Source organism: Mirounga angustirostris, unplaced genomic scaffold (genome assembly GCF_029215605.1).
Source record: "Mirounga angustirostris isolate CCGP_5_RB_7025 unplaced genomic scaffold, mMirAng1.0.hap1 SCAF_1, whole genome shotgun sequence".
NCBI lineage: Eukaryota > Metazoa > Chordata > Mammalia > Carnivora > Phocidae > Mirounga > Mirounga angustirostris.
Window position 1 is genome coordinate 203,311,336 of NW_026991709.1, and position 19,093 is coordinate 203,330,428.

The 19,093-nt window shown below is 49.7% G+C and overlaps 1 protein-coding gene across 1 annotated transcript in view; it reads left to right on the top strand.

Annotated features, from left to right (window-relative positions):
• The first annotated feature begins 8,968 nt into the window (after positions 1–8,968).
• The window catches only part of UNC13A (unc-13 homolog A), a 60,769-nt gene continuing 50,644 nt past the window's right edge, over positions 8,969–19,093 (top strand). Inside the window, exons 1-2 of the mRNA XM_045863848.2 lie at positions 8,969–9,117; positions 18,646–18,675. Of these exons, the coding sequence (XP_045719804.1) occupies positions 9,096–9,117; positions 18,646–18,675 (52 nt within the window). The 5' untranslated portion in view covers positions 8,969–9,095. The remainder of the gene's footprint in view (positions 9,118–18,645; positions 18,676–19,093) is intronic.

Consider the following 19,093-nt stretch of genomic DNA (forward strand, 5'->3'; position numbering starts at 1 on the left):
TGTCGAATGTTCTTAGCCGCCCATACCCTCCACCCTGCCATGTATGGGTACAAGTCCACTGGTCTCCAGTCGATCTGTAGTGGGGAAGCAAGATTCGAAGGGGTGGCATGAATGAGGGTGCAGCCCTGGGCTGGGGCACAGGGAGGGACTTGTTTGGGGACAGTGGTGGCAGCAGGGGACTAGAGGCTGGAGAGGGCAGAGGCTTTAGGTTCCTCCTGATCCCTCCCCTGGGCTGGACCCAGGGCCAACGGTGGACGAGCCTCACATACTCTTGGCATTCTCACATTGGACATAGAACCACCTTCGCTTCCAGAATCATTTCTTTGTGCTCCAGTTTTCCTCATCTGTAAAATGGAAATGATTGTACATACTTGGGGGGATGGCATGTAAGGTATACAGGAAGAGCCCAATAATTATTGAGAGGAAGTCTTTGTTTTGTTTTAAACTATCATTTTAGGGGATTTGGGAGTATAGGGATTTAGGACCTCAATGGGCTGCCTGGAGTTGAATCCCAACTCTGCCGTTCACCTGCTGTGTGACCTTGGGCACGTGGCTCACATTTTTGCTCTGTTTCCCTCTCTGTAAAATCGGTTAAGAGGATTAAATGAATGAGCATTTGTAGAGTTCTGCGTAGCGCCAGGCTCCCCTTGAGAGGGTTCTCGCCTGCAAGTGGCCCTCAGCCTTGGGATCGCCCTTTGGCCCAGTGCTGCCACCTGCTGGTTACTCTAGAGACTTTGGGCTGAGCCCGGCCTCCGAGCCTGGAGCCCCGCCCCCCTTCCTCTGGACCTGTCTCATCTCTTGATCCGTTCATCTCTTTTTATTGTCCGGCCTTCTCAAGCCAATCCAACTCCTCACCTCTTTGAGTTAGTCCCTTACTAGAGCCCTGCAGGTCAGGGCTGGGAACTTGCCAAGGGCCAGCACTGCCCTCGTCCCATTAGTTCTCTAGGAAATAATTACTTTTTAATTCCTATTTTATAAGTGATACACCAAGATTGCCCTCATTGATTTCTCTTTGTGATCACTGGCCTGAGGGCCCCAAGTAGGTCCAGCAAGAGGTACAGGCTCAGAGCATTTGTACTCACCATGTCCTCTGCCAGGAATGCCCTTCCTCCAATTCCCACTGTCCTTAGCGAGATGTCCTCACTCTCCAGCTTCCATCCTTCCAGAAAGCCTTTCCCAACATCCCAGTCAGAGCCTCCTTCCCCCTAATCCCTCTCCTTTCCTTTGCCCCTGCCCTGCCCTTAGAAATTTGGTTCTACTGCCCCACATCCCCTTCCAGACTTCAGATGGGCCCCCAGACTTTGGGTATTACATGCATGTGGGTATGGATCCTGGCTGTGTTCGTTTAATGAATGAGTACATGAACATCTGTATTTAAGAAATGGCTTATTCTTTTTTTTTTAAGATTTTATTTATTTATTTGACAGAGATAGAGACAGTGAGAGAGGGAACACAAGCAGGGGGAGAGGGGGAGGGAGAAGCAGGCTTCCCGCTGAGCAGGGACTCGATCCCAGTGACCTGAGCCCAAGGCAGACGCTTAATGACTGAGCCACCCAGGTGCCCCAAGAAATGGCTTATTATAAGAGTTGGTGCAACTTCACTTCACATCCCTCCAACCTCTCAGGAACTTGGTCTTCCTGTCTATAAAATGAGCATACTATTTTGCCCACCTTACTTTGCAAAGGATTAAGGGAAATAGCATTTATCAGGCATTCAGCACGTTGCCAAGCACACAGTAGGCTTTCTGGAACCACGTGAATATTCTTTCCCTCTCCATTCAGGAGAACCTTGAATGCAGGATCACCTATTTCTATCTACTTCATCTCCTTCAGTACTCCTCCACTCCCCACCCCACTCCAGTACCCAAGGCCATTGGCAACAGAAATGTGGGGAGAAGATGAGAATGTATGGCTGTCCCAAAGGCTCTGAATTCCATGTTCCCTGCACTTACCATTGCTTGCTGCCCTGCTAACAGGGACTACAGTTGAGGATGGACAAACATGTGAAAGGTAGACCCCTGGGTTTGAAGTCTTGGTTTTGGTCCTGGGAGCGAGGTGGCTCTTCACCCTATGTCTACACTCTGGCCGCAAGTGGCCATACCCCATCTCATATTCATCCTATCCATTTGTATCACCAGCCCAACCTCTCTCCTGAGTTTCAGACTCAAATATCCAAACTGCATTGGGTATTCCCATTGGGTGCCTTGCAGGCATTTCCAACTTAGCAAGTCCAAAGCACAGATCTATTTCTCACCCTGAGATCTGCCACTTCTCCATTAGTGTGGTGGTTGGCTCCACCATCACTCAGCCTCCCAGACCCCCAAATCTGGACTCATTCTTGTCATTTCTCTTCCCTTACCCCCACATGTCCAGTTCATTGGCTGGTCCTTAAGGCTCAGACTCCAGAATGAACCTGAACCATCCCTTCATTCCCATAGGCCCTGTCACCTACCACTGGGATGCTGCCCTGGCCTCCCATCACCTACACTCCTGCTCCCTTGGCAGTCTCAGAAGGATTCTTTTTTTTTTTTAATTTAAATTCAATTAGCCAACATATAGTACCTCATTAGTTTCAGATACAGAGTTCAGTAATTCATCAGTTGCATATAACTCCCAGTGCTCATCACATCACGTGTCCTCCTTAATGCCTGTCATCCAGATACCCCATCCCCCCACCAACCTCCCCCAGGATTCTTTTTTTTTTTTTTAAGATTTTATTTATTTATTTGACAGAGAGAGACACAGCGAGAGAGGGAACACAAGCAGGGGGAGTGGGAGAAAGAGAAGCAGGCCTCCCACTGAGCAGGGAGCCTGATGCGGGGCTTGATCCTAGGACCCTGGGATCATGACCTGAGCCGAAGGCAGATGCTTAATGACTGAACCACCCAGGCACCCCTCCTCAGGGTTTCTTCACTTGATCTTAGCCAAAAGGCCGAGTAAGTCAGATCATGTCCCTTCTCTGCTGAAAGCCCTCTTTCACGGCTCCCATTGCCCTTTGAATAAAACCCACACTCTTTCCTGTGGCCAGGAGAGAGACCCTACATGGCCTGTACCCCCATACCCCTGCCCACCTCCTCCTCCTCCCTCCCTCCCTCCCTCTGACATACTAGCTCATTCACATTTATGGAGTGCCTACTGTGTGCTGAAACCATTCTTGGCACAGGGGGGTCACCCCCCACCAGTGCAGGTGGGGCATCAGTGAGGAGTCCGGGGGTGGGGGAGAAATGGGTGAGAATGAGGCCTCAGTGACAATAAGATGCCCATGGAGCCTCAGGTCCTGCTGGACCTATGTTCTTCCCCAAAGGGAGGAGGCCCAATCTCTCCCTCCCATTCACTCTTGGCATAGGAGATGGGCAAGTTGGGCCTCTCTTTCTGTCTTAGACCCTTACCCACACCCCCAAGCCCCTCATAGCCCCTACCCATCTCCCTTCTCTCTCACTCTGTTCCAGCCACACCAGCTTCCCTGATATTCCTCCAATACACCAGGCATGGGCTTATCTCAGGGCTTTGCACCTGCTCTGCTGTCTTGAATGCCTCTCCCCCATCTCTCCCTTTGCCTGGTCCTTCACCTCCTTTGGGTCTCAGCTCATGTGTTCCCTCCTCCACAAGGCAGTTATCCCATCCTCCATCATTCTTCTCTATCATGGGACCCTTCCTATTTTCCTCATAATTTTCCTTGATTTCTTCTGTGCATGGTTATTTGTTTGTTTCCAACTTTTGTGCTAGGAACCATGTCACTCTGTAGAACCTGGTGATAAGAGTAATTCCCAGCATCCAGATAGTGCCAACAAATGCTTGCTGAACAAATTGACTGACATCTGATTTATATCTTTCCCCTCTGTGGAACTTTGTACAGTACAAGAAACGTCAGATATACCCAGTAAGGACTGGGAATTTCTTTGAAGACCAAGCACGGTTGCCCTGGCTTGGGCTCTAGAAGAAGCTCTGCCCATTCCCCATTAAAAAGCTGAGCTCAGGGGCGCCTGGGTGGCTCAGTCCTTACGTGTCTGCCTTTGGCTCAGGTCATGGTCCCAGGGTCCTGGGATCGAGCCCCGCATCAAGCTCCTTGCTCAGCGGGAAGCCTGCTTCTCCCTCTCCCACTCCCCCTGCTTGTGTTCCCTCTCTCCTTGTGTCTCTCTCAAATAAATAAATAAAATCTTAAAAAAAAAAAAGCTGAACTCAATAGGTGCTGTGGAGAGGGAACTTTCTCATCTAAAGCTCTTGGCATAGGAGATGGGCAAGTTGGACCCCTGGGGATTGCTAGGAGCTCATTGGTTGGGAGATGTGTGTGTGTTTGTGTGTGTGCATGTGCTCGTTTTTGGTGTGTGTGGGTCTCTTCCCCTGTGTGTGCATGGAGGGGGGGAGGACTTGTACTTCTCACCAGTCTGTGTACTTGTCTCCCATTATTTGTCTTTCAGTGACTTCTCTGTGGATTTCATAGGATGGTAAAGAGAATGAAACATCAGAAGCCAAGAGAAGAGAGATGGAAAGACAGAGGGTGAGTATGAGTTTGCAGAAGATTTGAGTGTAGATGCATAGTAAGAGGAGCCAGGGAAAGAGGGAGCTGCAGAAAAAAGAGTGCAAGAGAAAGATGGAGGCAGCATGGCATAATTAAATGGAGGGTTGGGATAGCTCAAATAAATAGCTTTGGAATTAGCAGAGCTGTTGGTGGGGGCAAAATGGGACAGTGGAGCTTAAAAATTAATTGGATCTGAATGATCAGTTTATCAGAGACTTTGACAGAGGGAGATGACATGTGGGTAAAAGAGGGCAGAACAGGAGAGACCAATGCATATCGAACATATTGAGAGAATGTAATTCACATTAAGAGATTAAACAAGAAAAGTTATATAGGCATCCCAATTGATTCAGGAAATGTAATTGCTAAAATTCACCACCCACGTGTGATAAAAGCAAAAAATCCTAGCAAATGGGGAAGAGAAGTGGACCACTTTAACTTGATTTTTCCATTAAAAACCTCTAGCGGTGGTGGGGGGGAGCACCTGGGTGGCTCAGTAGGTTAGGCATCTGACTCTTGGTTTAGGCTCTGTTGTCATCTCCCCATTGGGGCTTTGTGCTCCGTGCTGAGTCTGCTTCAGAGTCTCTCCCTCTCCCTCTCACCCAGGCTTTTGCTCTCTGTCTCTCAAATAAATAAATAAATAAATAAATAAATAAATAAATAAATAAATAAATAAAATCTTAAAAAAAAAACCTCAGCAGATATATTTAGTGGTGAATATTGAAATGTTCTGTTTAAGATGGGCAGATAAGGCAAGGATGTCAGTTACCATGGTGTGTGAGATTGTACCGAAGGTACTGGCCTGCACCATAAGGCAGGAAAAACAAATGAAAGGCCCAAGAATTGGTAAGGAGGAAATAAAAGCATCTTATTTTCTTTCCTGCAAAGGAAAAGATAGGTTAAGTTGAAGAATTTTAAATTAAATCCATAGACACAGAAAGCAGATTGGTGGTTGCCAGGGACTGAGGGAGAGGAGATGGGAAGTGACTGCCAATGGGGACGGGTTTCCTTTTGGGGTGATGGAAGTGTTTTATTACTAGATAGAACTAGTGGTTGCACAATATTGTGAATGTAAAAATGCCACTGAATTGTACACTTTAAAATGGTTAAAATGGTAAATTTTATTATGCGTATTTTACAGCAATAAAAAAAGGAATTTAAAATTAAGAGCTTCCTAGATACTCCTGCTCCAGGACATGGAGCATAATTTCCTCATCTTGAGGGTGGGCTGGGCTTAGTGATTTGCTTACAAAGAGCAGAGTAGGGAAAGAGAAAAAGAATAACTTGACAGTGGATAAACTTGGCAGACAGCATCTTACTCAGACAATCAAGGTTAACATCCCCTGCGATATCATGTGGGCATCAAGGAACTCCGGTGACAATGAGAGAACCCCATCTCTGCAATCTTCCCCCCAAAGCCCATAACCCCAGTCTAATAATGAGGAAATATCAGATAAACCCAAATCAAGGGAATTTCTGCAAAATACCTGATGAGTACTCTTTAAATGTGTCCAGGTCATGAATAATAAGGAAAGACTAAGAAACTCACAGATAGGCAGAGACCAAGGAGATAAGATGACTAAAAGCAGTGTAAGGTCCTGGATTAGATCATGGACTAGGAAGAGAACATTAGTGGAAGAACTGGTGATATATAAAGTTTACAATTTAGTTAATAATAAGTGCCAATGTAAATGTTTTCCTTTTGACATGTATATCCTGTAACCACATTAGATGTTAACATTAGGGCAAGTTAGGTGAAGAGTATATAAAAATACTCTGTACCTTTTTACAGTTCAGTGCCTCTACAACTTTTCTGTATGTCTAAAAATTTTCCAAAATAAAAAGTTTATTTAAAACATTGAGAGACTCCGTTCAGAAAATGATACCAGAAATAGAATGGAAACAAGCCACAAAATTGGAGATTTTTTTTTACAACACACATTAAACCAACAAAGGATTCATATGTAATATGGTTAAAGAACGCACATCAGTAGGAAATGACAGCACATTTTATTTTTTTTTAAAGATTTATTTACTTATTTGAGAGAGAGAGAGAAAATATATGGGGGGGAGGGGCAGAGGGAAAGAGAGAGCGAGAATCTCAAGTAGACTCCCTGAGCCAAAATCAAGAGTCAGACTCAAAAAAGAAAGAAAAGAAATAAAGAAAGAAGAAAGAAAGAAAGAAAGAAAGAAAGAAAGAAAGAAAGAAAGAAAGAAAGAAAGAAAAAGAAAGAGAGAAAGAAAGAAAGAAAAGAGTCGGACTCTTAACTGACTGAACTACCCAGGCACCCTTTTTTATCCATTTTTAAAAATGTGACTATTGGGGCATCTGGGTGGCTCAGTCGGTTGGGTGTCTGAGTCTTGATTTCAGCTCAGATCATGATCTCAGGGCTGTGAGATCGAGCCCTGCATCGTTGGGCTCTGCACTCAGCGGGGAGTCTACTTGAGATTCTCTCTCTCCCTCTCCCTCTGCCCCTCTCCCCCTCGTATGTGTGCTCTCTCTCTCTCAAGTAAATAAATAAACAAAATCTTTTAAAAAACAGATTAAAAACTTGAACAGGCATTTCACCCTAGGAAGAAACCAATAATCACATGAAAAGTTCCCCCTCGTGAGCAATAAGAAAGGAATCAAAACCAAAAGGAAGCAACAGTTCTCCCCCTCCATTTTGGCATGATTCAAAAACTGGGAGTATTCCAAGTGTTGATAAGGGTGTGGAGCAACTGAATGCTTATATGGTGCGAGTGTGATAAAAATAGTTGGAGGCATGTCAAAAAACAATTTGATGTTATCTTGTAAAGCTGAGCATGTGGGTGTCCTACAATCCAGCCATCTTACCCATGTGCACCAGCCTACATTTCTGAGAATGATTATAAAAGTTTGTGGGTTTTTTTTTTTTTTTTGGAATAAACTCAAAATGGAAGCAATCTTAAGGTCCACCAACTGGAAAATAGATAAATAATCAAAGGTATAGTAAATCAAGAGGATACTGTAGAGTAGTGAAATATGCATATATTACAGCACACACAGAAACGTGGATGAATATCAGCAGAATTATGTTGACCAAACAAAACAGGTTAGTAAAATATGTGATCATTTTATTCTCATTACATAAAGTCCCCAAACACACAAAACTACACTGTGCATTGTTTGTTGATAAATTTGTGGTAAAACTGTAAAAAAAGTAGGAGAATGAAGAAGAAAATTTGGGGTAGTTCTTTCTGAAGGGAGGGACGAAATAGGGGAGAGGCCCATGGGGTCTTGGACTGTGGTGGTAATGTTCTTTATTCAAGCCTGTCATTGCTGCCCCTTATTCCTTACCTAGGCCTAATCAATACGTAATAAAAATTAGAAAAGCAGTGAGAGTTACAACAATGGGTAACAATATACATTACTATTCCAAGTTCTTTAAGGTGTTAGCTTACATAACATCTGCAATTCTGTGAGGCAAGTCCTGTTATTGTCCCCATTCTACAGATTGGGAAAATGAGGCATAGAGTGGTCACATGACTTGCCCAAGGTCATGCTAGAGATTAGAGGCAGAGTTGGCTTTTAAGCACGGGCCTCACTTGCAACTAACTCCATGTACATTCTGTTTGTGAAGCTCCTTCATGTGTGCTGGGGGCAGGGGATTCTGTGGGGCTCAGCTTCTAGTGCTGTTCTAGGCACTGGAGATACACGGTGAACAGGTTTACAGGAACATGACCCACATGGAACTGCCCAGCTAGGTAAGTGGGGAGGCCTGGAGAGCAGAGATGTGTTGGGATGAGGACTGAGTCAGGGGAAGAGTTAGGGGCTGGGGGAGTTCAGAAGGTAGGATCAGTGTGGGGGAGTCAGGGAAAGCTTCCTGGAAGAGGAGATGTTCAAACCGGATATTGATGGATGAATAGGAGTTTGCCAGTTACACAAGGGCGTGAAGGATGGGATCCAGTCTGAATATGTGCAAAGATCCACAGGCTGAGGGGCTTAAAGAGTGAAACAGATACTCAGAAGGTGACCTAGACAGGGAGTGGCAGAGACACAGAGAGACTGGACTGAGAGAGGCTCAGAGGGACACACATGAACAAAAGAGATGGAGAGACAAAAAGAGGAAGACATAGACACAGGGAGAGAAAGAGATAGAGAAACAGGCAATGAGAGACACAGACGTAGAGACAGAGGAATAGAGGGAAAGCAGAGAGACAGCAAAGGACTCAAGAGAGAGCCAGAGAACCCACAGAGCGACTCCAGGAGAGATGAAAGCACACAGAACCAGTAGGGAACCAGAGTGGGACCGCTCTCTGTCCCTCTGGTCGGGGAGCCCTGGGGGCGGGGAACCCCCCACCCGGCTCCGGCCCTTTAAAGCTCCCCCAAGCTTGCAGCGCCCCCGCCCCATCAGGCGTCCCTGGGCTCCGCCCGCCAGCCCGACATCAGCACCACGTCAGGAGCTGTCCGCACCCCCGGTGCTGAACCAAGATGGCCGGCGGCGGAGGCCGGGCCCCGGCGTGAGCTGAGCGCGGGCTGCAGTCCCGGCCATGCCCTAGCCCAGTGGCCGCTAAACTCTACCTGACAGAGCCGGCCCGCCGGCGACCCCGGAGACATGTCTCTACTTTGCGTTGGAGGTAGGAGGCGAGGCTGCGGGGCTGGGGACCGGCGTGGACCCGGACCGAGCTCGGGGTCCGTGTGGATGCGGCTGGGCTCCTGAGGGGGTGACCCGAGTACACGCGGCTGGACTTTTGAGAGGGGAGCTAGCCCTTGTAGACGCGTCAGGGCGCCTGAGGGGGTGATCCATGCAGATGTAACTGTGTTCTCAGGGGGTCCTGGTGGCCGCTGCTGGGGGTCGTACGGACGTGGCTGAACGCGGAGGCCCTTGTGGACGCCAGCAGGGATCTGAGGCTCTATCTGGCTTCCTAATCTAGACTGGGGAGTCTGTGTAGACCAGGTTATTAGGTGTGGAAGGGGCTGGGCTGGGTAGTTCGAATGAATCGTGTAGGGTACTTGGAAGGAGTCCTGTGCGGTAGGTTGGGCTATGGGTTCTCAGGGACGTGGACTAGGCTCGGAATTCAAAAAGGGGTGCAGAGGGAGGGGTCTCCAAGCCCTGAGCATGTAAGATTTAGGTAAGGGGGTTTGACCATCGGGACAACGGCGAGCTCTAGGAATCTCCCAGCCTTGGGTGTGAAGAGTCCTGGGAAGGGGCTGGAGAAGACCCTTCCCTACGTCCTGAGAGGGTTGTGACTGGGGCCTGGGGGCGTTTTTCCCGTTAACTCTTTGGACTCCCGAATGGGGGTAGGGGGAATCGCCTGAGGGCCTCCCACTCCCCGCCCCCTCCCGCACTCCGGAACGCGTAACCGGCCTTCCCCGTAGGGAGCCGACCCCTCGGGGTGCAGTGCCGGTCTGCACCCGTCCCGGCATCCTCACCTCACCCACTTTGCGCCGAAGCGAGGGAGGGAGAGGTGGGGTGGAGCTATTTTGGGGCCCGAATGCCATCTGCACCGAGGCCCACGCCCAGGCCCACGCTCTGCGTTGGGGTGGGGGGGGGAGGAGAGAAACACAGGAGGGGCACGATCGCTGCCCCCCACTTCTGAGGCTGAGGTGGGGGCGAAGCCAGCCCATCAGGACTCAGGCGTCCTGGGCATTCCAGTTAAGAACTCAGGCTCTGGGAGACGTTGGGCGGAGGTGGTGGTGGCGAACAGGGGTTCGAGGCTTATAGAGGTCTCAACCTGGGGTTTCAAGGACTGGGGTCCACCCCCCTCACTCACACCTACTCCCTTCAAGAAGGCTGAGGTCGGGGAAGAAGTGTGTTGGTCAGGCCTGAGATGTCAGGCTTCAAGAGACTTTAGGCAGCGGGGACTGTGGTGTGTGTGTGAGAGAGAGAGACAAACAGAGAGAGCTGAACCCCGCTTCCGCCTGGACCCCAATGAACAGGCCCAGATCTGGGAACCGCCCCCGCCGCCCTTCCCCCTTCCTCCCCTCCCCCTCTGTCGCTCCATTCACAAACCCTGCCCCGCCCGCCCGCTCCCTGCCGCGGCGACTTCCAGAGTGCTATCGCGCGGGGCTGGGCAGGCGTGGACGCGGGTGTTCTTAAAGGGACAGGGACTTGCTTTATCAGAGCTCGGTCCCGACCGTGCCTGATGGTGACAGAAGGGCCCATAGATCAAAAGCCAACTACCCCCTGACCTATAGAGTTAAGGGAGTGGGGAGGTGAAAAGGACCCCCTGGAACCTCCCTGGGCTAGGTCTAAGGGAAGGCGGAGGTGAACGTCCAAACCCCCTATTGGCTTCTTCCCCTCCTCTAAGTTGCCTAGCTGTGGGGGCCGGGGCGGGGGTGGGGGGCGCGGCTGGCACTGGAGGAGGCGGTCAATGTGAGTGTTCCTGGCTGATTCTCTCCTCTGCTCCTCCCACCCCCACCCTACCCTGCCACACATCCTCTAAGTTGGGTTCCTCTGGAAGGTTTGCCTAGTGGTGTGGGGGGGGGGGGAGGAATTTCACCATTAACTCTGACGCAAACCGGAGGCTGGACTGCGGAGGTGGTGTGAAGGGGGGGGGGGCAGTAAGAAGGGTGAGGCTTCCAGAAACGGAGGCCTGTGGGAAGAATTGTGTTGGATGATTCTGTGGAAGTTACAGGAAGGGAATCACCAGCAGAGTGGAGGGGTGTTGCTGGGAGGGGCAAGTCTATGGGTGGGGTGGGAAATAAAGCCGTGAGACGTATGGGGGGTGGAATAACGCTGGGAGAGGCAGAGGGGAGACCAGGAGAAATAGAGGGTGAAATACTGGGAGGGGCAGGGGTGATGTCCAGAGTGGGAAGGCCAGGGGGCAAGGGGGTGAATGGGAGAGGATGGGGGCAGGGGAGCAGTGGAGCGGGGCTGGGAGGGCTTTCCATGGGTCTGAGCTCATCCCTGGAGATGAGGAGATACCTATGCCTCCAACCAGAGGCCAATTCATATTTGCCCATATCTGTACATACATGCACTGAAACGTCCATACACAGACTCACCCTGTGTGGACAGAAATGCCCAGGATCCACCAAGGCTCCATGAAGACCACATGCCCATGACACTTATGGACACATGTGCACATTCATATGTGTGTGTGAACATGTATGTAGGACATATATATAGCCCCACATGTATATAGGACACAGCCACTCTGCCACATAGACATGGCCCCCGAAATATAGGCGTGTGTGTCCACATGCATGTACACAGACATGGGTGTATCCAGGCATGTTTGATGCATGTTCACAATATCCAAGTCACATAAAGATCCACTCATGCCCTGACATACAAGCATGTACCTACATATACCTGTTAGGGCCCCAATCCCAAGAAATACGTATGTGTACACCTGAGCACATGCTAAGGCCACATGTGTATGTGCATGATGACACTTGCCCGGACATTCAAAGCAGCCCCTTTGAACAGGTGAATGATGATATGTACACACAAGTAAACAAATACACATTCCATACAACTGTATAACACACATATCCATACACATACCACAACATATGTTTCTAATTAACATATCACCTGCAAGTCCTCGTATACCTAAACGCACACATACTAGCATGTCCCACATACAGTCACACTGTACTCCCTGACACATATGTACAGATCATCACCTGCATTCAGATGGTACACATAAGCACATGTCCCTCCATGAAAACATACACACACACCCATGTACACACACCTGCCTGCCCTGGTAACACTAGCAAATACACATGCAAACACACACACATGCAAACTCTTGCATACATACCCGACACCAACACATAGGAGACCACCTTATACAGGTCTTGCCTCTACCCCCTGTCATTTCTTTATGTGGAGTCCCATTGCTCCCCCCTCCCGCCATCCACTTGCTAGGGCTTGGCAGAATCCTGAGGCTGCAAATGCCAAGTGCTACCTGGTTCCTTCATGAATTCATTCATATATTTACTCAGCAAGCATTAGTTGAGCACCTACTCTATGCCACCCACTGTTCCTGGAGACCCAGCGCTATTCCTGGCTTCATGCTGGTGGGGTCAGAGTGGGAGGGACAGGGAAGGGCTGAGGGAGCCACGGAAGGTGATATCCAGGGCTCTCTTCTTTTGGAGCTAAGCAGGAGGGACATAGTGCTCTAAAAAAGTGGAGGGAATAGCACGTGCAAAATCATGGTGGTGGGAATTCAGGTCTAGACCTTTCTTTTTTTTTTTTAAAAAAAAGATTTTATTTATTTATTTATTTCAAAGATTTTATTTATTTATTTGACAGAGAGAGAGACAGCAAGAGAGGGAACACAAGCAGGGGGAGTGGGAGAGGGAGAAGCAGGCTTCCTGCTGAGCAGGGAGTCCGATGCAGGGCTCGATCCCAGGACCCTGGGATCATGACCTGAGCTGAAGGCAGACGCTTAAAGACTGAACCACCCAGGCGCCCCAAGATTTTATTTATTTGACAGAGACACAGAGAGAGAGGAACACAAGCAGGGGGAGTGGGAGAGGAAGAAGCAGGGCTTCCCGCAGAGCAGGAAGCCCAATGCGGGCCTCGATCCCAGGACTCTGAGATCATGACCTGAGCCAAAGGCAGATGCTTAACAACTGAGCCACCCAGGTGCCCCAGGTCTAGACCTTTCTATGTGCCTTACAGCATTTTGCCAGGCCACTCAATGTTTTTAAAGGCTCCATAAATATTTCATGAATGACTATTGCATACAATTAGCAAATGCATGTGAGGGTGAGTTTGCCTCAAAACTAATAATATCAACAACAAGCCCATTTATCTGGCATTCTACAAGTATGGTGTTGAGGACTTTTATGCCCATTGCCTTCTTTAATCCTCACAGAAACCCATTTTACAGATGAGGAAAACCAAGGCTTAGGGAGGTTCAACAACTTGCTTAGTGCTCCAGAGCCAGAGGTGTAGCTGTCTGACTCCACAGCCTACTGGGAGTTAGGGGTGAAGTTGAGCCCCTTCTTGGAAGAAGGGAAACCAAGCCCCTTTCATGGGATGAGAATCTGTCCTGGGAGCACCTTCTTCCTTCAACCACTCAGTAAAGAGACGTGTCATTTCTCCTCGATTCATTGCGGCTTTTCTGCTGCTCCCTTCCCAGGAAGCCTTCACAAATCCCTCTGCCCCTGGCTGCCCTCTTTCTGATACCATGTAGCCAGGGGAGTTTGTATCTGGGTCTTTGCTCTCACTATACTCATAGGATGCCTCTCCAGGGTTGGCTCTGACTCATCTTCAGGGCTGCAGTCTTAGCCCCTTCCCTAAGCTGTACCTCACTTGCCTCCCACATACAATGGGCTTACTCTGTGAGGTGCCAACCAGGACATCCCCAGTCCACCATCCTAAAACCACCACTTCCTGGCAAAGTCCTGTATCCTCTTCACTCCTCAGTGTGCCCATCTGTAGAATGGACACACTAATAGTACCCACTGCCTAGATTTGCTAGAACTCTCCAGTGAGGTGAGGCACGAAGAGCCCTTGGCATGATGCCTGGCCTGTGGAAAGGTTCCGTAAGTGTGAGCCAATGACAGGAAGAATCAATGATGATGTTTTTATTAATGGGGACTAAAAGCTTTCCGTGGGTGTAGGACATTTCCTGAAAACTCACTGCGTTCTCAGGCCTGAGGAGGGCTCAGTAGTACACAGGAGGTAAAAACGTGTGCCAAGTTCATTGGAGGTAAACGTGCAGGGACAGGGGTTCAGCACCATGGACAGAGCAGAGACAGCGCCCGCCCGTGCAGAGGGGGCCGATCCTAGGACAGGGCTGCTGGAGGAGGAAATTCTGTCATTATTTCATTGAACACTATTTAATGAGCACCTACTATATGTCAGGCTTAGTTCTAAGTGGCGGCACCCAGTAAATAACACAGACAGAAATCTCTGTCAAAGTTCTCGGCGTGTTTATGTTTTACACTGTGGTCTTCTGTCCGGCTCTGGCTTATTTCTGTCAATGGAGGGTAAGAGCCCTCTCTCCCAGATGAAAGCCAGTGGGACCAGTGTCCTTACCACAAGGCTCATGTAGGCCATCGACATCACATGTAAAACCACCAAACATCTTAAAATCGATTTCTGAATTCTTTGTTTCCCTCCCCTCCTCCCCTGTCTTGTAGTGTCTTCTGACACCCAGTAAGCATGTCCCGAAGAGGGGCTTTCAGGTGCTTCCCTTGATGGTTGGAATCTACTCTTCATCCGCCCCCACCCCAGGCCTGGGAGGTCATGGAGGAGGTGCCCAAAGACTGGAATTCGCCTCAATTAGAATCCAGGGTCATCCAGACCAGGGGCACACTTAGAACCCAACCAAATAATACAAATAGTAATGATACTGGTAATGGTAATTATAAAAATATTGGTCACAACAGCGTAATAATGCCGATTCTAATAATGACGAAAAGGAAAAGGGAGCAGGAAGAGGAGGGAATAAGAGAGGAGGAGGAAGGGGAGAAAGCCCTACTTCACTCCATTTCCCAGATGCAGAAACTGAAGTCCAGAGCCTGGCTGAGCCTATGGGAGTCCCCAGCCTGAGCCCCTCCTCCCACCGTCACTGATTCTGCCCTGGCCAGCATGTGCCGTGTAACCACATTAATCAGTCAGCGCTGATGGGGCCCCCAAGGGCCACGCTGGCTGCTGACAGTTGTGAGGGGGCATCTCCTGCTGGCCTGTCAGAGGGGCTGGCAGTGGGCTCCTCCCCCACCCGCCACTCCCAGCTGTCGCGTTGCCCACGTCCTCTGTGCCCACTTTATAAATAGCCTTGTGCGTGTGACCAGGAGCCCGCGGGGGAGGGGTGGTGCTTCCGCCCCGGTGACCCCAATACTGCAGCTCCACTCGAGCTTGAGTGGCGCCAGAGAGCAGGGGGAAAGTGGCAGGGCAGAGATGGGATGACTATGGTGGTGAAGGCGACAATGACTCGGACGGTTTACTGATGGGGAAGACAGAAGGAGATAGACTTGGCTCCTTCTTGGAGCCCCACCAGCCCCTTCTTGAGCCCCCTCCTCCTCTGAGCCCCACCCCTGATGACACGGGCTCCTCGGCCTTCCTGACCCCCTCCCCCACCAAGACCTTCCTCCAGTTCCGGAGCTTCCTTCTCTAGTCTTCTCTCCTCTACCCCTTGCCCCATATCCAATATCCCCTCTGAGTTCTCCTCCCTACCCAGAGCCCCTTCCTTGATTCCTCATTTTCTCTCTGAGCCCCCTATCTCACTCGGAGTCTCCCCCTCCTCCCTCTGAGTTCCCACTGATGAACATACATTGATGTCCTCATCCTGGACTCACTGACGGGGTCTGGGAGCCTGAGACTGGCCTCAGCTGTCAGAGCTAGAGTGTCCCCACCCCCATCACTCCACCGCTGGTGGAGCTCACTACCCTCCGGCCCACTGAGGCTTAAGGAGGAGGAAAGCGGGCAATCTGAGGGAGTGGGGATGAGAGAGATGGAGACAGATGGGGGAGGGGGGGAGAGAAAGAGAACCAGGAGGAGGGAAACAGAGAGACACTCCATCCCCCACCAGGAGGAGAGGATGGAGGAGACAGTGGATGAATGGCCTCCCCTCTGAGCTCTCTCCCTGGTCTGTAAAAAGGGTTACAGAGCAGGAGCTGTGGGCCGGGGCCCAGGCCAGGCCTGGCTAGACACCAATCAGCCCCTCATCTCTCCCTCCAGCCCTTCTCTCCCCACTCTGCCTCTCCTTTTTGCTGGTCTTCCCTAGAGGACACCTGTGTGTCTCTCTCTTTCTGTGTCTCTGTCTCTGACTCTTATGACTTGTTGTCTACCCCCTCCTCTTCCTCCCTGCCTCTCTTTCCCCATGTTGATCCCTCCATGTGTGTGTGACTTTCTCAGCCTGTGTCTCTTTCACCGTTCCTCCTCCCTGCCCTACCCCTGCCTCTGCTTCATCCCTACTCCCAGCTTCACAGTCACCAGGTGTGCAAGCAGGAGCTCCCCCATGGCCTACTTGAGGGAGGTCTGTAGCTCCTACCGGGTACAGTCCGAAGTGTCCCTGGGCTTCACTCAGCCCCAGGGTTGAGGGGCTGGGCAGTTGAGCTCCCTGTGGGCTGAGTGGGGCTGAGGGTATGAGAGGGAGCCAGTGCGACAGGAGCGGAGCATGCCTTCAAGAGAAGGGGGCCTTTGCACATGCAGTTATGTGCCTTGAACAGGAAGGTAAGGAAGATAGCACATGGTGACTGATTTGGGGGTGTGGGAGGAAGGGAGACAGAGACACAAAGATAAAAGACAGAGAGAAAGCCAGATCTAGAAAAACAGAAAGAGAGAGATGGAGTGAGAGAGAGATGGAGGCCCAGAGATGGGGATTCAGTTGCCCAGTTTCACACAGCACTGTAAGCTGAACCTGGCTCGTCTGACTCCATGCTGAAATGGTGCTCATCACTCCTAATATACCTCTGCACTCTAACCTCTCAAACCCAAACCCAGATGTGATGAGTACGATGCACAACCTACTTGCATTTAAAGTTTGGGTCTTCTTGGGGGCGTTGGCATTGGCATAGGAAGGTGATCATTCTCTCTCCTGCTCTGCAACTCAGTGCTTCTGAGCTTTGATCCCCCGCCCCCCCACCCCACTACCACCAGACAAGCACACCGTCTGTCTGCAACAGGAACAAACAGTATTTACTGATGAGTGTTTAGAACTACTCCATGTTCCCCACCCTTGATGGGAATTCTCTCTTCACTGGTTTCATTCCGGTTCTTTTGCAAGACAGAAACTCAAGTGATGAGGACAGAGACATGAACCCAAGATGGGAGGCCACGGCATTTGCCTGAAAAAGGGCTGAACTTGACTCTCAAAAGAAAAGAGAGAATAGAAACACAATTTTGTTTCTAGGAATTTACCCTTCAACTTACCTGCACATACTCTTTAAAACAGAAAGTTTCTACAGAGGGTGTAGAATGCTGCCATTTGTGTAGGAAATAAAATAATGCACAAAATGCACACGATCGCCGAATCAGAAACTGTCTATCTCTATCCACTACAAGGAACTGGTAATGTTGATTGCACCAGGTGGGATTGTGAGGGCTGGGGTAGAAAAGAGCCTTATTCTCATTGTATGCCAATTTCTGGGTTGCTTTGGATTTTGTAAAATATGCCTGTATTGCCTACACAAAGAGAAACATTCATTGAAAAGGAGAAAGGGAGAATTGTGGAAAGCAGGAGAAAGGGCTCAGTTTGGGAGCCAGTTTTGGGTGGAGACAGAGTGAATGGTGGAAAAAGATGTTGGGGGCAGCTGCAGGATGCGAGAGATGTTGAAAGTAAGTTTAATATCCTGTGAGAAAAGCCAGTAAAGAGTGGAATTGCTTCAAGTCACTTGGGACTGTGGGGTGATGTGAAACATAAAGAGACTGGACCACGTGGGACCCTGACGTATATTTGGGATTCATCTTTCATAAGCAAGTTGGGCTGGACAAGCTCTAACAACATCCCAGCCAAGGCTGGGATGTCTCTGTGGGCACTACAGAGCCAGCTCTCTGGGCTGTTCCATTCCACCTCGCCCAGTCCCCTTTGAATATTAGACCTCAAACCCCTGGAACATTTGGTAGGACAGAATGAGCTGGATAATTGGGGGAGAAGTCTCACTGGTCTGACAGGTGGAGGGGGTCATCAGAGATTGCCTTTCTCCTCTCTCTCTCCCTCCCTAACTGTTCTCTCTTGGCTGCAATCTTGGATGGCTTCCTGTGGGAGGCTTCTCCTGTCCCCTGCCCAGCTCCTTCTTTTGAATCCTGTTTGATTGTGGGTAAGGGCACAGCTGGAGGTGGGGGAGCTTTGGGGGAATTTGATGGGGAGGGAAGAGGGGCAGAAATTATGCCCAGTGTCCAGATTTCCTTCAACCCCTAGGTCTGCCTGTGCTCATCTGTCTGATGGCTTCTTTCTCTCCCTCTCATCCCTGCCTCCCTCCACTCCTTCCTGTTTCTCTTCCTTTCCTTGTCTCTTTGTCTCTGTCTCTGATCTCATCTCTTTATCTTGCTTTTGTTTTTGTTTTCTGTTTGGTCTCTTGATCTCTTTTGCTCTCTATCTTTGCCTTTCCTCTTTGTCTCTTTCTTTCTGTGTCTCTCCCCCTTCTGTCTCTCTTGTTATATTTCTATTTTGGTGTGTCTCTCTGTGTCTCTGTCTCTGTCTTCTCCCTACTCTCTCCCCATCTCCCTTCCCTATCTCTGTCTCTCTCCACAGTCAAAAAAGCCAAGTTTGATGGTGCCCAAGGTAAGTGGCCTCTATTCCTACCCTGTTCCTGTGTTGTCTGTCCATCTATGTCTTGGAGAGATAGGGGAGGGGGTCTGAGCCAGTGATAGGGGACTTGGGCTGCATGTCTGCTGAGCATCACAGAGTGTCAGACTTGTCCTGGATCCCAAAGTCTCCTCAGCCATCTCCTGGAGAATCTAATGGAGGTGGTGCTCACCCTAAACCAGGGGCCCTTCCCAGGATCCTGAGAGACAGGGTGGGGATGCTTAGATCAGGCTACAGGTGGGAAAAGTGATGCTCAGAGAGTGAAGGGAGTTTCTTACTGTCAATTTTGTTCCACTATCTGGGGCCTCAGTCTTCCCAGCTAAAAACCAAGGCTATTGTACACAGTAATTTCTAAGCAGCAAGATTAGACATCCCTGATGCCTAACATCTCCCT